At 40.5% G+C, this 16,370-nt stretch overlaps 2 protein-coding genes across 2 annotated transcripts; both read right to left on the bottom strand.

Moving 5' to 3' along the window:
- Positions 1-117: 117 nt before the first annotated feature.
- Positions 118-4,685, bottom strand: gnb5a (guanine nucleotide binding protein (G protein), beta 5a). The gene is made up of 11 exons (XM_069162969.1): positions 4,460-4,685; positions 3,803-3,939; positions 3,628-3,669; positions 3,122-3,198; positions 2,885-3,017; positions 2,386-2,529; positions 2,199-2,290; positions 1,878-1,926; positions 1,654-1,750; positions 1,349-1,515; positions 118-1,243 (listed from the first exon to the last, which is right to left on the bottom strand). Exons 1-11 carry the CDS (start codon positions 4,593-4,595, stop codon positions 1,232-1,234), a joined length of 1,086 nt encoding a protein of 361 aa, XP_069019070.1. The 5' UTR covers positions 4,596-4,685; the 3' UTR covers positions 118-1,231.
- A 172-nt stretch (positions 4,686-4,857) lies between these two features.
- Positions 4,858-15,063, bottom strand: myo5c (myosin VC). The gene is made up of 40 exons (XM_069163183.1): positions 14,969-15,063; positions 14,646-14,756; positions 14,373-14,544; positions 14,120-14,264; positions 13,889-14,045; positions 13,582-13,725; positions 13,412-13,493; positions 13,167-13,274; positions 12,982-13,088; positions 12,619-12,884; positions 12,446-12,527; positions 12,218-12,358; positions 12,008-12,130; positions 11,795-11,878; positions 11,527-11,658; positions 11,289-11,386; positions 11,098-11,184; positions 10,881-10,992; positions 10,582-10,793; positions 10,309-10,474; positions 10,060-10,206; positions 9,821-9,985; positions 9,625-9,718; positions 9,493-9,556; positions 9,135-9,409; positions 8,973-9,036; positions 8,812-8,892; positions 8,544-8,724; positions 8,361-8,454; positions 8,189-8,252; positions 7,941-8,109; positions 7,760-7,844; positions 7,581-7,673; positions 7,253-7,407; positions 6,934-7,023; positions 6,670-6,820; positions 6,298-6,583; positions 6,041-6,215; positions 5,876-5,956; positions 4,858-5,779 (listed from the first exon to the last, which is right to left on the bottom strand). The coding sequence occupies exons 1-40, from the start codon at positions 14,993-14,995 to the stop codon at positions 5,627-5,629; spliced, it is 5,223 nt and encodes a 1,740-aa protein (XP_069019284.1). The 5' UTR covers positions 14,996-15,063; the 3' UTR covers positions 4,858-5,626.
- Between the last annotated feature and the right edge of the window lie 1,307 nt (positions 15,064-16,370).

The raw sequence follows: 16,370 nt of genomic DNA, 5'->3' as shown, positions 1-16,370 counted from the left end.
ATCTTCAAGCAAAAAAAAAAAAAAAAAGTGGCTGCTGGGCTTGAAATAGCAGCATGTTGACAAGATAATGATTGTAAAAATTAGAAAAAGTCAAAGCTCAATAATGGGACACAGCAGTGATATTCAAAACAGTTTAATACATTTTTAATATTTTTGATTAACAGTCCCTTTTATTGTCTGTACACTAAACTACAATAAAGTAATTACAGTAAATATGAAATCACAGCCGTTGGACAACTGAATGAAAAGGAGTACATTCTAATATTTTGTATGTGTTAGTAATTGTAGATATCTAGTGGGGGACCACAAGTTCAGGGTGTCTCTGGTGACTGAATGTGCACACTAAGTAGCGAGTGGCTTCAACAGCTGTAAACGAACAAAGACGAGAGGCAAACCACGGGAATGGATAATCAACAGCATGTATTTTAGGTTTACCTATAAATGTGCTTTTTTTTTTTACATAAGTATAATATTGGCAGGTGAGTTGCTGTCAAGTATATATTGGTTGCACAGGGTGTAAAATGTGTTATATTCACCTTTAATAAACTACATATTTGTACTTTTGTTTATATTATGTAATATATTTCATAGGACATTGGGAACATTGTCCTATATTTTATAACAATGCTCCCTCACATCTAGTAATATTTTAAATTAGCTTCAGACAAATAATATAGATTTTTTTTTTCGACATCATCTTCACTATTATCCCTCACATTCAAAGATATCTCATTCACAGAGGCGACCCCTCATCCCTCCTTCTCAGTCTAATAAGTCAAATGTATTTGGTTTCCTTGTTTTCCATTTTCTTCCTCAGACTGCATTGCTCCCTCATCATGTGTAAAAAACAAATAAATTCACAAGTAATGTCCTTTATGTGGGCGCATACAATACATCACTTTATTGTGTCACGTCTATCCTAGACTGATGCAAGTCACTACCAATGATATTTTCTGTAATAGACTTTTTACATCTTAAGTTATAACCATAAATACTTCTGTGCAATTTTCTTTCAATCATACTGAAATGTAAGCGTGCCATTTGGTTTAATTACTCTTTGAAATATTTAAATCTACCCTTGCCAAGAAACAGGAGTATATACAGTGCTATTGATACGCTCTATGTACAACCAAAACTGAGTCTCTATCTCTGTGATTGTATTCTAGCAAACAGAAACGTCGGTGTGTCTTCAGCAGATCTGTCTACTGTTTAATCCTTTGTGTCTTGATGCTTAAGCCCAGATCTGGAAGAAAAAAAAAGACACAGCAGACATTATAAGACATCACCAGAATGGTCACTGAGGTCTGCTAAATTGTTATCTCAGACATCAATAACAAATATCTCATACCCGAAGAGTGTGGTCCCAGGAGCCTGTGGAGAAGGCTGTCCCATCCGGGGACACACGCAGCGTACTGACACGGTTCTCGTGTCCAAACAGAATAGAGACTCGTGTTCCTTTGAGAACATCCCAGACATTTATGGTGTAGTCGTTGTAGCCACCAAACAGTAGCCGACCTGAGGGGAGAAAAAAAACACAAATGTTTTTAACAGTATCTACATCCAATATATTTAAGCTCAGAAGGAGGTGGATTTCTATTAACGTGTTTAATACTTCAATACTTAGAATAACAGTTAAGGGAAAAAATATCTTACCACTGAGGGAGAAATCAACACTGGAGACCCCAAATATGATGCTATCTTTGGAATAAATAGCCACTTCTCTGTCTGCCCTTAAGTCATACAGGCGGCACTGTAACAAAAGTGAGTGTTTGAATTTTAAGTAGATTCATAAATGTGGTTTTTACGGCATGGTGTGAGGTATGTAAATGGTATTAACGGTTTAAGATAAATTCAATAAATAATATTTGAGTACTTACTGTAGCATCATCTGAGCCAGAAGCAAAAGCATCTCCACTGGGATAGTATCTATTGAGAAACAGACACAATATTATATAATTTTAGCGCCTCCTGGTGGTACCATCAAAAAGGACTGTGGTTGAGAATGATAAAAACAACACATTAGCTCTACTTATTTTCACTAGGATCATCTTATTGTCTTATCAAAAAAAGATGTCATCAGCACATAAAATTACAACATACAGAGGCTTTAAAATATCTGTATTTTCCTCACTGGATAATAAAAAGAAAATCTGCTCTACTCTCAGATCTTGACACTTAAATCATAAGTATTCACTTACCGCACGCTATTTATGTCTGATTCATGAGTTTCAAAGGATTGAATACACTGCCCCGAGCGCATGTCCCACACATTAGCCTTCTTATCACAGCCCTGCAGTAACAATAAAGCATATTATGACAAAATATTCAAACTTTAAATAGTGTAAATACGATGTAATAAAAGCTATGTATAGCAAGTCCCCTCACCCCTGAAACAAATGTATTGCCGGTCTCAGATGGGGCCAGGTCCAGACAGAGCACGTCTGCTGCGTGTCCATGGAAACTCTGCAACAGCTGCCCGCTCTCGACATCCCATAATGCACATGTCCCATCCCCGCTGGACGTCAGGATCTTTAAAACAGCCAGACCATGAGAATGAAGGATCATGTTCTCTCAAGTTTAAAAAGTAAAAGTCATTATGGGCCAATGCGTGGCTATAAATGGATTTTCTTTGCTGTGTGAGACGTCACGTGATCAAACCAGGAGCCACTGGCTGCTGTGAATTATTCACAAGGTGGGGGCGCTCTTTTCACTCGATATGGAAGGCAGTGATTTGTGATCAATAATGACAAGGAAATGGACAAGCAGCTGTGTTTGCAAAATGTTTGTAAAACAACATGGGAAAATGTGAGACTCAACTACTATTGCCACAGACATGTTACTCAGTTTCTTTGGGTCTTTGGAGGACATTGGTGGATATTCTCACCTGCATATCTGAGTTGGTGAAGCTACAGGCAGACAGGTAGTTTGTGTGCATGGCCACTGACTTCTTCTTTGCAGCCAAGTTCTCGTTCTTGTCCAGGGACAGAGGATACACTGAGCATTTATTGTCCAGACCCCTGTGACAGATAGTAATCCAAATTCACTAAAGAACAACACACAAAACCAAGAAGATGACAACCCAGATTTGGATCGGATCGTCGTGGGCATGTAACGCACTCACCCACAAGCTACAGCGCAGCCAGAGGGGGCGTAGGCACAGGCCATCACCCAGGTGCAAGGCATTGTCACAGCGTGTTCCTAATAGACATCAAAAGACAGTGAGAATACATTAGGCATAATCAGAGCAGAACAGTAAGCTGATAGATAGATGATTAGAGGTGCAACAATTTGTCCATAACCCCAAACATTTTCAGACTTTTACTCGGTGACTCTCCATTTCTAGTAGCCATTTCTGGTATTCCTACCCCTTCATTCACATTCATTTACCATTAAAAGCACACAATAGATATCTTCTTGATGTGCAAATCTTCTTTATCACTCGATTTGATTTTTCCACGTGATACATGAGTTGTCAGTTCAAACATACAGTAGCTCAAACACTGGTTTGACACAAGTTTGTGGAACGATGTGACATAAAGAGGTAAAATGTCAAATATATTTAAAAATCTCGGCATTTTCCTGAAGTTGTCTTGATGGTTTTAATAAAAATATATATAGAGGAGTTACCTTGTTGGTGGTGAAAGCGTCCCATACAATCACTTTTCCATCCTGCATTAAAAGATTAGAAATGTGTACAATATATAAACATGTTTACACAACAACAACAACAACAACAAACTGGCTTTGCAGTCAGCTGAAAATCATGGCTTTGAAAACTAAGCAGAGACATGCAGTTTGTGACCTGTGAGGAGCTGACGATCCTCCTCTTGTCCTTACACCAGTCCATGCACAGAACTTTGTTTCCATGTCCCTTCAGGGTTCTTCGGGTCTTCATGATAAACTGACCCAGCCCCTCCACCTTCTCTGCCACCTGATGTACTGCACACACGCACACGCACACACACATTGGACATTACATTAATATTTTTACTGTATGCCCACTCAATTATTATTCCTGGCAGCAATAAGGATTAAACAGTAGGCCTACAGTGAATGGAGGAAAATATTGAATTAATCTTTCCTCATCTTTCATGTTCTCAGATAGCTTGAATCTCATATAATATGCATTACAAACAGTCCTTTCTAGTTAATATACTACATCCCTACTTTTGTCACATTGCTGAAACACGATTGGATAAAACCTCTGAAATGAGGATGGAGGCACTGGGCTATAAAATGGGGAAGCAAACAAACAGCCTGTTCCAGCCGCATGATGAATCAGTAACATCAGGCACATCTGAGCAATAATCTGCTTTTACAAATTCACATCGCTGTAACATTGGCAATATGTGTCCCCTGGCAGAGAAACACGAGGCTATATTGACACATTTGCTATCATTCGTCCCGTCACAGTGTAAACGCAGAGGTGAACCGAGGCCCCTCCATTTTCAGCACTCACGCTCGACATCGTGCAGTTTCGCTCTTTCCTCCTCCAGCTTCGACTTCAGCGTCTCTGACTCCGTTTTCAGATTAGTCAGAGTCTCGTTCAGCTGTACCTCCTGTGTCGCCATTTCAGGAATTAGAGGGGATCTCATATATTTCCTTTGTGCAGGAAGCGATCGGCAGCGAAAAGGCTTAAATGAGAGCTAACAGCTGATGCTGCTGTCATGACGTCAGACGGAGAAGATGCTCCTTCAGTTTCCAGGGGAGGAGGGTCCTGTATCCTGGTGATGCTGCGCACAGGCTGCATCCTCAGCAGCACCCGGCCTCACCGTACTCTACAGATAAATAATGCATTTACCCCCCCAAAAAACACACTGCTGTTTGTCTGTAGGGAAAGAACACACGTAGCAGACAGACAGAGCAGAGTGGCTTTTTAATAGATAAAACGATTGAAGTGGAGCAAAGATGTTTTCATATTAAGTTAAAAAAAAAAAAAAAGGCCTAATATAATATGGTTATAGGTTGTTTTGAATTATCTGTCATAAGTGGATGACTCAACATACAGTTACATTTTATTTATTCCACTTTTATTTTCACATTTCAACAAGGTTATAAAGACACCAAGGTCATTCAGGGATTTTTTTTTTTTTTTAAACTAAAGGACATTTTATATTGTACAGTATTAAAAAAAAAAATACTCATATCAATAAACCATTGAGTCAATAAAATGCATGAAAAGTGGAGTTCAAGGTGACATCGGGTTCTATCTTGTTTTGTTTGACCAACTCTCAAAAACCCATAATGTTCAGTTTGCACGGACATAAATCAGAGAAAAGCAGTAAATATTGAAACCTTAAAATGGTTGAAGGTTTTGATTGTTGTTTATCAAAAATGTTGTAGAAAATAGATTTAAAAACCTAACTGATTTATCAACTTATCATTGCAAGTGCGATACAATTTACACAAATATTTAAAATAATTATTTATTTATTTCTTCATTTGGTGTTGAGATAGATTTCTCAATCAGGACACACAGTCGTTCTTAAATCCGGGCTGTGTCTGTGCATTTTAAATGTCCATATTGTCTAGGGTGTTTACATATTTATATATACAATCAGATGCAGCCCGAGACACAAGGGGTATGAATCAGTCATGAGGAGTTAAAGGTCAAAGGCTGGCTGTGTCAGATCCGGGTTAGGAAGTCCAGATGAAGGCTGCTTGGGATCTGCATCAGCTCCAGAGCCTGAGAGGACGGGCAGAAAGGAAACGTGACCTGGAAACGATAATCGGTGTCCTGCATCAGCTGCGTGGACCCTTCGTGATCTTGTAGTATCGACTGTAAGGGGAACATATTGGCACATTTAATGACGAGTATCTACGGTTGATATTTCATACTAATACACTGTATTTCATTAAAACAACTGGAGCTCACCTGAACTTTGCGGACAAATGATGACGTCACCCTTTTCTCAAAATCATCAATGGGTGTGTATGAATTCAAAATCTTGACAATCTACAAATTTACATATGATGTTAAATTTTTAGTATGAAGAGTTTCCAATATTAAAATCACATTAAATGTCACTGAGCAAAGTACCTGAACGGGGCTGAGTTCAGTGCATGTTTCAGTGATTTCTTTGGCATCATCGTCAGTGGACTTGTTGACCTGCAGTAGCCAGGCAGCCTGAGACAGCGGCTTCAGAGTGTCGATAGCATTCGACTTTTGAAGTTCCTTCTCTTTCAGCCACTCATCGAGGTAACTGATGTTACATCTGAAATAACAGAGCTGCTATAAAACTGAAGTTCTGTTCTTTTAATGTCTTTTGTCCAAATTTCACAGAAACACACACAGACCTGATCTGCATCCCCTTTCTGCAGGAGCACATGTCTTTGCGGAGCATGATGTTGTTGAGGGTGGTTGAACCCACCAGGAAGAACAGCTGTTTGACAGCCTGTTTGATGAGGCCCTGGTCCATACCATGGTGGTTCAAGGTGGAGTGGAAGACAGTGAGCTGCTGCAGGATGGAGGAGATGGTGTAGGTCTCTGAGTCCTCGTATGTACTGTTGGATCGCTTCCTGAAGCCTGTCGGCTTCATGCTGGAAATCCCCTGTAAACTCTCATGCTCCAACATACCAGGTACTGTTAAAGAGGATATAGAAGCACATTTTAGGCTGTTTACATAAGACAGCTCCTATCAACCCATCAGCATGTGATTTGTAAAATACCAATAGCAGGAGTAAGCATCTTTTCCATGACTGAGATCATCTGATGATAGATGTGGATGGCCAGATCGCTGAGAATCTGTCTGTGTTCGGACAAATCGAAATTCTTCAAGCAGTTCTTCTTCTGGCGAGGGGTACTTTGTTTCAGGAACTCCTTTTGTGAACAGAAAGCAAACAAAGCAATGTAAAAAAAAAGCCTGTATAAGATAATATTGACAGACGGAGACCATGAGAGCGTAACCACTGGTGAATACAGTACGGCCTCACCTCCTCCCCGCTGTACTGCTTCAGACAGTTGAGCAGCTGGTATGTGTTTGAGAGCCAGAAGGACAACAATTCAAAGTCTTTGTGATGACCCTACAGCAGAAAAATGTCAGTTAAATTCACATATTCAAAATTTTTTAAATCAAAATTACTACAGTAAACTAAACTGAGTCAATATATGATCCACATAATCTTAGATATGCCTACAGATTATATCTTTTTTTTTTATTATTTTTTTTTAATTTTTTTTTTTTACTATCTATTCTTATTTCAAAAGATCTATAGAGGACATAATGGCTAATAGATGGAGAATTAACCTCACCATGATGACCTTTTTGACACCACCAATGACTGCGTTCATGAGATACTTGAGTCTGGCTTCATCGTTCAGGTAGTCGGCGTGGCGGACACACATGAAGAGGATGTAGGCTGGCAGGTTGGGGATCATGCTGACCACCACACCTTTGGGTTTCAGGTCTGTGGGCAAAATGGTCGCAGATTGGAAGGAGAATTCATCCATTCATTCATTTTGCTGTTATTATATGTGTTTACTCCTGATAAAACTCCCAGAGGAGCCAGGTTATATGGCTGCACAGAGAAAAGCAGTTAACTCAAAATAAATGGGTTTACATGATACAGGGGAAGAATACCCAGAATGATGTTTTGAATAAGACGGGGTTCATCCTCTCTTTTGTACTCCAACATGCCGAGGTAATCTTTAGGAATGGCAGACGATTGCTTTGCTGCGTGAGACACAATAAAAATGGTGAATATGGAGAAATTATATTTATCTGACCATTTGTGTGTACTGTACCAACTGCAGCACTACCTCTCTGTGATGTTTCAAGGCTCTTCATTTTAATCTGAAGTTTCTTTATTAATCTGTCTTTCTGGTCAAGCTGCTCTTCAAAGTCCTGAAATAAAATGTGATATTTGTTGTGGTAATTAATTTAGACAGGCATTCATACACTTATACTGTAACCCTCTACCCTTCATACAAACACACATACCATGTTCTCAGCAGTTAAATGTGACATCTCCAGTCTCAGTTTACTTTTGATTTCACTCTCGATCAGCTGCTGTCTCTTCAAGTGATCATTCTCCTCTTTTAACTCCTCTACTCTGCCTTGAAGCTCCGTCTTTGCCTCCTCCAGCTCCTCCGCTTTCTCCTCAAAGTGCCTAAAAAGCATCAGAAATCAGGATCACTCAAAATTACCATCACTCCTTTAATCAAGAAACAGATTCCACTGTAATTTACCTGCGCTGTGAACTCTCTTCTGTAATCCTCTTGTGAAGAGTGTTGGTGATCTCCTTGTTTTTGTCTTCGACACGAACAAAAAAACAAAAATAAAAGAACATGTAAAATACTTATCTCCAAAAGAGCTTTCTAGTGAAATTGTTGGACAAAAAAACAACAACCTCAGAGCTACCTGCTAACTCTCTGTTCTGCTCCTCTACAAGGCCCTCTAGCTCTTGTTTTTGTCTTTGCAGCTCTGAAACCTGTAGTTTCAGCTCCGGTATAACCTGTGGATCACATCAAAGAAGAGATCACAGCTTTGTCCTGCACCTCATCTATCCAAACAATGAAGTATGGGATGAAGGATGCAACATACTGAGTTCTCACTGCTGAGCCGTGACACCTCATCGCGAATACTGTCATTGACATTACTTTTCTCTTGGAACAGGTTTTGCAGCTTGCTGTTCTCATTTTGAAAGTGGTCCACCTTTAACTTCAAGCCCTCCACTTGAGTCTCGTAGCTTTCTCTCTGCTCCCTCCTGAAGTTCTCCAGAATCCTACCAAAAAATGTGGAACCACGTTTATGCAGGTTTGTCACTTGGATTTTTAATTAGGTTGCTCGGGTTGATAGTAAAAATGTACACCTGGTGGCTTTCTCCAGGCCTTCAAAGGCTGCCTGCAAATCTTCAGTCTCATAAATCTTCTCAGAGTCATCTGGAGTTAACCTTCAGAGAAACAATGTGTGAAATTAAATAGCTAATGGAGATGTAGTGAGAAAAGGGAACACTCAAAAAAGATGGAATACCCCAAAAGAACCTCCTCTTCAACAACACCGCCAAGAAGCTGTCTTGCAATCTCGTTCATTTTAGCTGCAGAAAAATGTTCAGGGATCATCAACAAAATACTTTATTTATCTATGTATAAGGGGACATTTTTTCTGACTAAAAGTATACAAGTCAAACTGTACCTTTTGCTTGTTCTGACTGTTGCTTCATCTTTTGGTCCAGGTTATTTCTCTGATTCTGCAGGTTGTTCAGATCTCTGCGTAGCTCAGGAATGGCCTTGACATGCTTGGTGAGCTGTATGACCTGTTCCTGCAGATCAGAGTTCAGCTGTGCCCCCTCCTCCATCTTTCTTTGCAGGCTGACTCTCTCCTCCTTCAATCGCTTTATCTCCTCCTTCAGAGTTTCCACCTCATTCTCGTGGTCCTGCCTCTGGATCTCAATGCTGTTCTCTGCAATCCTGCCAGCAAACAACTCATCAATTATCTTAAAAAAACAAAACAAATTAGCTTCAGCAATAAATTGCACATTTGAATTACTTACTTTCTAAGCCTCACTTCGTTTTCTTTTTCTTCCAGAAGATTCCTTTTTACATGATCAAAGCTCTCTGTAAAATTGTAATGCCGGTCACAATTTAGCATACAATCAATATCAGTGAATTTTGACTCTTATTACCTTTGACCTCTTTGGTGGAAGCTTCAAACTTTTTCTCCAAGTTCTGCTTTTCAAGGTCCAGTGCATTTTTCTCCCTGTGAAGCTGTGCAATTGTCTGAAAGTGACATATTTTTTTAGAGGACTCAAAATGACAAAGATTCAGTTCACAGACATGAACAACTGTACTATATTGTTAAGCATTAACTTCAAGACTGACCAGACCAGCATCTTCTTTTGCTTTCCTTTCTCTTGCCTCCACAGATGCCTTCTGGTTGGTGGATTTATCCAGCTGTGCCTCCAGACCGTGAAGTCTGTCCACAGTTTGAGAATGGGAGTTGGCCAAGCTCGTCAGTCTTTCCATTAATCCACGGTTCTCTTTGTTCTGTGAGGACACAGCGATTCATTTTTGTTGTCTACATAAACTCCACGGCTAAAATAAGATTGAGGCATGGTTACCTGCTCGTCAATCTTTTTTCGGAGCTGCTGCACCCTGTAGGAGAGCTGAACATTGAGCACCAGCCGACGCATGGTTTGAAACCGCCGTCGTGCCAGCCAGGCTCTGGCATACTTCTGTAGAACCAGTGCTTTGTGCTCTTTCATCATCTGTGAGGTTTCAACATGACACAAAGCACATGTGGTTACATTTAGTATGTTCATCAATATTATATGATAATTAATGACAAAAATGCTGAATTATTTACAGACCTTCTTGTACTGTTTACGGGCGATCCAACCTCGTGTGAAGGCCTGGATGGTGATGGAGGCCCGACGGACGGCCTGGTAGATCTGCCTCATGCGGTAGCCTCTCCAGTGTGTCTGGATCACGTATGCTGCCCAGCCCTGTTTCAGTGTTGCAGCACTCACTGTTTTACTGCAGGTTTACAAAAAAAGAAACAAGTAGGTGTTCATTTTAAGATGTTAATTGATACAACAGAGTATGCAGGACGAAAAACTGTACTGTATGTGAATGGCTCAAACCGGATTGCCTTCTTCCCACGGATGTACTGCTGGAGGACGATGGCTGCCTCTCTCATGGTCAGGTACTTCCTCCTCTGACTCCATCCACGTGCATGTTTCTGGATGGTGACACAGGCCCCTCGAAGTCGGTCCAGACGCAGCTTCTCTAGATAAGCTACCTGCCCGGCTCGGAAGAAGATCTTTGTGCGGCCAAACTTATACTGGTTCGAATCCTGGAGATAAAGCCAAGATTTAAAATAATGGACAAACATGTAGAGCACAATAATATTTATATTGTGAGGTATTATGATACAGCTGACCTGAATCAACCTCTGCAGCACGTTCTTGCAGGTTTGTTTCTTGTCACTCAGGTCTGCCTCCAGATGTGACATGAGGATACTGTATCGGCTGTAAAACTCAATGTATGTCCATCTGCAAACAAAAAACACATCAGCCTGTACAACATGAGAACTTGGCGAAGAGAACATTGTATGTTGGATAATAATATGTACATATATATTAATATAAATAGGTCACCGGGACGGATAGCTCTGTGCACTGATACGAATAGTTTCTAGGACTCCACAGGCTCGCAGCTGCTGCACCACCCTCCTGGAGTCATATCTTAAAACACAAACACACTCACAGAAAACAAAAACACAAACATGTGCAAATGCTTTGGAGAACAAAGAGTGAATTTTTTCAATAAAACATTAATTTCTACTCACTCAAATGGGAGCTTTTCATCGTTGGGCTTAATGCAGCGCACATAATGAGGAGTGGTAGCGTTCAGCGTTTCCATCAGTAAGGAGAGAGAGCTGCAAAACTAAGTCCAACCACAATGTTAATGAGAAAAGAAAAAAACACAAACTCAGTTCTAGTCTATAATCATGAAAATTATGACAACTTCAATGAGAGTGAGAGTTGAATCAGCAGCGAGCAGTTAGACAGAGTAAACATTTTCACCTTGTTTCCCACAGAGGTTCTCAGCTGCTTATTGGCTGATTTCACCGAAGGTCTGGCGGGCCTCACGTTGACACTCTTACTGGTCACAGTTTTTGGCTCATCCTCTTGGAAAAAGTTGGCCAGAAAAGGGAACTGATAACCGTTGCAAGCAGGATAAATGTGTTAAGATGAGAAAACAATGCTGTATAGAACAGCTTTCATAATACAGAAATTTGTATTTGTTTTTGTAATGAATTTTTTTTAAACATAAAACAGGGCCTTTGATTACCTGACTGGCTCTCATCATGTCCACCAGTTCTTGATAGAGAGCATCTCGGTTCTTCTCAAGAAAACCTCTGCATTGATATTCCACCTGTTGAAGAAACAGATGGATATAGTTTTAAAAAGGTACTGGTCAAAAAGTTCATCATGAAAGGAATAAATCTGAAACTGGTGACAGCAGTGTTGTACATTATGCAGATAGTTGGTCATTGGACTCCACCTTGTCTGCAAAGTGCTGAATCACAAATGCCTCATTGGATAACCTGGGCTTCTCAAACAGAGGACTGGCATCGAGGTAGTTGTACAGCTTTAGCAGCCAGCTCTGATCAGTGCCTTGAGGGAACTGTGAAAAAAAAAACATACACGCATCGGACGCACTGCAATCATAAAACACAAAAAACATGTCTCAATCATATTCATCTCATCTTACTAAACATTCTTCATCGAGCAAGTCGAGGATCCCCATCTTTGTTTCAATCAGATCAATGACGGGCTGATTGTCATAGAAATCTATCAACGTCCACGGGATGTCCTCCTTCATGTATTCCTCCTGCTCCAGCTTGAACACATGCTGAAGGTGAGAGACACATCAGATCAAGAGCTGATACAGACGTGTGTGCGGTGTTCAGCAGGGATTGTGGATGATGGCGTTGCATACCAAGTTAAACTGCTGCTGAAGCTTTTCATTCGCGTAGTTGATACAAAACTGTTCAAAGCTGTTGACGTCAAACGTTTCAAATCTAAGGACAACAAACAAAATGTTCACATCGAAATGATACCTGCATATATCAAGCAGCCAAAGAAGAAAAAAAAAGTGTTGTGTTTGTTTACCCATAAATGTCCAGAACACCTATGAAAGCATGTGGTTTTCCTGGAACCTGTAGCGCCGTGTTTATCCTGTTGATAATGCAGTCGAACAGATGAGCATAGATCTGCTTTGCTAGAGCATCTCTGGCATTTACCGCCCGCTCCTTGGGCACCGGCTTCACAACCGTCTCAGCCACCAGAACGATCCTTCGATGGCACAGCCAGCGCACCAGCCCCTCTACACACACACCCAGCAGCTCACAGAAGACTGCCAGGTGTGGATCACTGGGCTGAAAGATGTACAAATCCAAGTTTTGTATTTAACCTGGTCCATAATTTAAGATTTGTTACACACATAAATTATATTTTTTTATAAAAATTACTCACTGGAACTGATGATTTATCATCTCCAAAGTTTCGGATCTCCACATTCCCCAAATGCAGAACAGCTGCTAGGACTTTAAACGCATCTGACTGAAAGTCCTCGTTCAATCCTGGAGAAGCAGAGAAAAGCAGGTATAGCAAACATTAAAGTTACACTAAAAGGAAGCTGCAGTTGAGGCAGCCTTTACCCAGCAGTGAGAAGGTCCGTCGAGTCTCTTCCATGTCCTTCTCGTCATCTACACCTTCGATAGTTATGTCACCGCTCATGCAGGTGTAACTGAACTTATCTGCACTCACTGCAGATGAAAGAACATATTACTGAGGGCATATAATATATATTTCTATACCTGGAGTGAATTAAATACAACAGTGGTGAAACAGTGGCAGCTCAGTGTGGGACCCCAAGAAAAAAAACCTCGGTACAAACACTCACGCAGTCTAAGGTTCTTGAACTCTGGCAGGTGTGCACAGGCGCACATCTGGTAGAATATGTGATAATTACGCTCGTTGTCTGCCTGAAAAAAAAAAAGAAAAAGAAAATCGTGGATTAAATGTAAGGAGAATAAGTAATAAATGAAAAAGAATCGTCATCTCACATACTACCTGAAAAACAACTCTGGACTTCTCTAACAGGTAGGTCCTCATGTTGGCTCCAATGATCTGGTACTTCTTGTCAAAGCTAATCTCGGTGTATTTCCCAAATCGGCTGCTGTTGTCGTTCCTGGTGGTCTTTGCGTTTCCTATTGCCTAAGAGAAAAAAAGAAGTCCTTTACGACTTTTATGTGTACAGATATGACAACCTGTTAGTTTAATGTTATCACAGTGATGAAACTTTTTTGCCAGTTCAGTTGGAGGAACAGTTATGTGCTGCCTTGTGAGTACAAGGCTCCCGGTCCAGTAAAAACCATACCTCTGTTATCGGATTAGATGCCAGGACTTTGTCTTCCACTCGAGTCTTACTTCCAGATTTGCTCACAACAGCAAAGTACCTCATAGCGTATCGAGCAGACACTGTTTTGCCGGCTCCAGATTCACCGCTGACAATGATCGACTGGTTCTTGTGGTTTCTGAGAAAGAAAAGTGAGTGTAATACAGCAGAACAATACATTTTCTCCAAGACTATTGGAGCTTTTATATTTACCTGGCCATCTGTTTGTAAGCCTCCTCTGCCACTGCAAATATATGAGGGTCCATGTCTCCCATGTTCTTGCCTGAGTAAGCGTGAATGATTGCATCGCCATAGAGAGGAAGCTGTTTGTAGGGATTTACAGCCACCAGTATGATTCCTGAAAATGAGGAAATAGCAGAGTCTGAGCCCAAAGAACAACCTGCTGACAGCAGACACCTCAGTACTTGGAAATAGTTTGACAATAAAAGGCTTCTTGTGGCTGTACCGCAGTAGGTATAGATGATCCTCGACTCCACAAACCGCACTTTGAGATTGTGCAGGACTGCAGGCTCGTGCAGGTAGCTGAGCGCTGTGAGGTCATTCTCCCCCACCAAGATGTCCGGGTTTCGAAGAGGAGGAAGTTGTGGTTTAGATGGGTCAACAGGGTAGCAGTGCTCCTGTCCGGTGACAGGTTATGTAAAACAGTGAGGTCAGCTGGTGCTTCTCACCATTATAAACCCATTAACAGTCTACATGCAAAGGTTGACATTTTACTTACAGTGCCATCTTCAAGAAGTAATTCAAGAACATTATCTCCAGAGTTGAAGTCTCTCTTAATCTCAGCTGATTTCCACACATGTTCTGTATCTGGTATCCACACTCTGTTGTACTAAAAGAGAGGATTTCAAAGGTGAAAGTTAATAAATGATTGATTTAAGAGATGTACTTGAGTGTTTAGACTTTACATTCCTATGGATCCAACAACCATACACCTTGTAAAAGCACTAACAAAGTTTCCATATGTCTGTAAACCTCAACTCCTCCACCCTGTGGAAATAATAACTATTAATTTTTTTTAAAAAAAAGGAGGTTCTCCCTTACCTCAGTGTACAGTTCCAACAAAGACATGTTTATTGCTGTGACTTCTTTTGTCTATACATTTGTTTATCAGCTGCTGTATCACTACTTTCCAGGTTACCACAACTACACTCGCAACTATGCGACAATCACCACTCAAGTTAGACACAATGAAATCACGCTTCCGGACATAATCTTCAAAATAATAGCCCCATTGAATTTATGCAAAATCTAACATCCTTTGAAATATATTTAATCAATGTTTCACGGCATACATTATCATGTATCATTATCATACTTAATCATGTCTTCTGATTTCACAGTAATTTGAGCTTCGATTTAGTTTATGATTTAATCTACTGTTGTTTGATGGTCTTTTACAGGCTTGTTGTAATTATTATTATTGTTGTATTTTTTTTTTTACTGCTTCTAAGCTTTGCAATTTTCTTGGACACCTAGATACTTTAAGCTCTTCAGGACTTTGTGGAAACAGTCCTTGCTCAGATGTCACATTCATAGAAGTGCCATAACTTGTGGCACTGAGTGTCAAGTGGACACATCCTTAATGGAAAAGGTTACAAGCCAAAAGGACGGGAAACATCGTTGCACGTAAACGATACTCAACCCTTTATTGTGAAAGTCCGGTCAGTCATGTTGCAGGTTTTTTTCTCGTCTCTTCCTGGTTTGCGTGTCGCTCGCTCACCTGTTACGGACTTTGACTGATGACTCCGCCCCTCCGTCTTGTGACAGCGGCTTGACAGAGTGGGTGAGCTCGTTTGTTTAAGGATTCTCACGACTAAAGAAACCGGATACAGACCTCGGCCATGTCACGATATGTTTACACATTTCATTTACTGATTTATAGTACAAATAGTTAAGTGTCGATGTTAAGAAGAAAAATGTCACCACCTTATAGCAACTTAACCTTAGTATCAATGAACCCAGAAAACTGTTGGAAGGCGAGAGTTCATCAGGATGACTTTTACAAGGAAACACATTAACACATCCCCTGTGGGTGCAAGAAAGTCTAAGGGAAGTGAATTATTTCTTATGTTTTAGGCCTTTATCACATTAAGCATTTTAAACTAGATATAGAGGCATAACGTGAGCACATATGGTCCAAATATCAGAGACCAGCAGGCCGGCGTTAGTTACTCCAGTCCAGAACATGTAGATTTCCAAATAAAGTCCCAAAAGATGGAGCCGTTTCGGTCTTCTGAATCAAGTCTAATACAACTCCAAAGTCTACAGCTCTTCCCACCAAATAGGTGTTTGGATCTCTGTTTGTTTTGTAGAGGTCTGCAGTTTTATAGCGAACACAGTATACCAGGGTCAAGAGAGAAACACTGGGACTCCACCTGCTGGTTTACAGATCCCACTTCAGAACAGAACAAAAATAATATGTAATATATATGTAATATATAAT

The sequence above is a fragment of the Embiotoca jacksoni genome, unplaced genomic scaffold (assembly GCF_022577435.1).
Source record: "Embiotoca jacksoni isolate LCO1_2020_lvr unplaced genomic scaffold, fEmbJac1.0.p SCAF_3, whole genome shotgun sequence".
Lineage (NCBI taxonomy): Eukaryota > Metazoa > Chordata > Actinopteri > Embiotocidae > Embiotoca > Embiotoca jacksoni.
Note: the sequence above shows the minus strand (reverse complement) of the source record. Positions and strands in the feature narration are given on the sequence as shown.

Excerpts from the sequence above, each read along its gene's own strand:
- myo5c (XM_069163183.1), bottom strand. The coding sequence starts at position 14,995 with ATGTCTTTGTTGGAACTGTACACTGAG. Across the intron at positions 14,265-14,372 it reads GATCATCTATACCTACTGCG|GAATCATACTGGTGGCTGTA; the intron begins GTACAGCCACAA and ends CCTCATTTTCAG. Across the intron at positions 8,253-8,360 it reads GCAGAACAGAGAGTTAGCAG|ACAAAAACAAGGAGATCACC; the intron begins GTAGCTCTGAGG and ends TTCGTGTCGAAG.
- gnb5a (XM_069162969.1), bottom strand. The coding sequence starts at position 4,595 with ATGAGATCCCCTCTAATTCCTGAAATGGCGACACAGGAGGTACAGCTG. Across the intron at positions 3,670-3,802 it reads GGATCGTCAGCTCCTCACAG|GATGGAAAAGTGATTGTATG; the intron begins GTCACAAACTGC and ends CTTTTAATGCAG. Across the intron at positions 1,751-1,877 it reads CTGGCTCAGATGATGCTACA|TGCCGCCTGTATGACTTAAG; the intron begins GTAAGTACTCAA and ends CTTTTGTTACAG.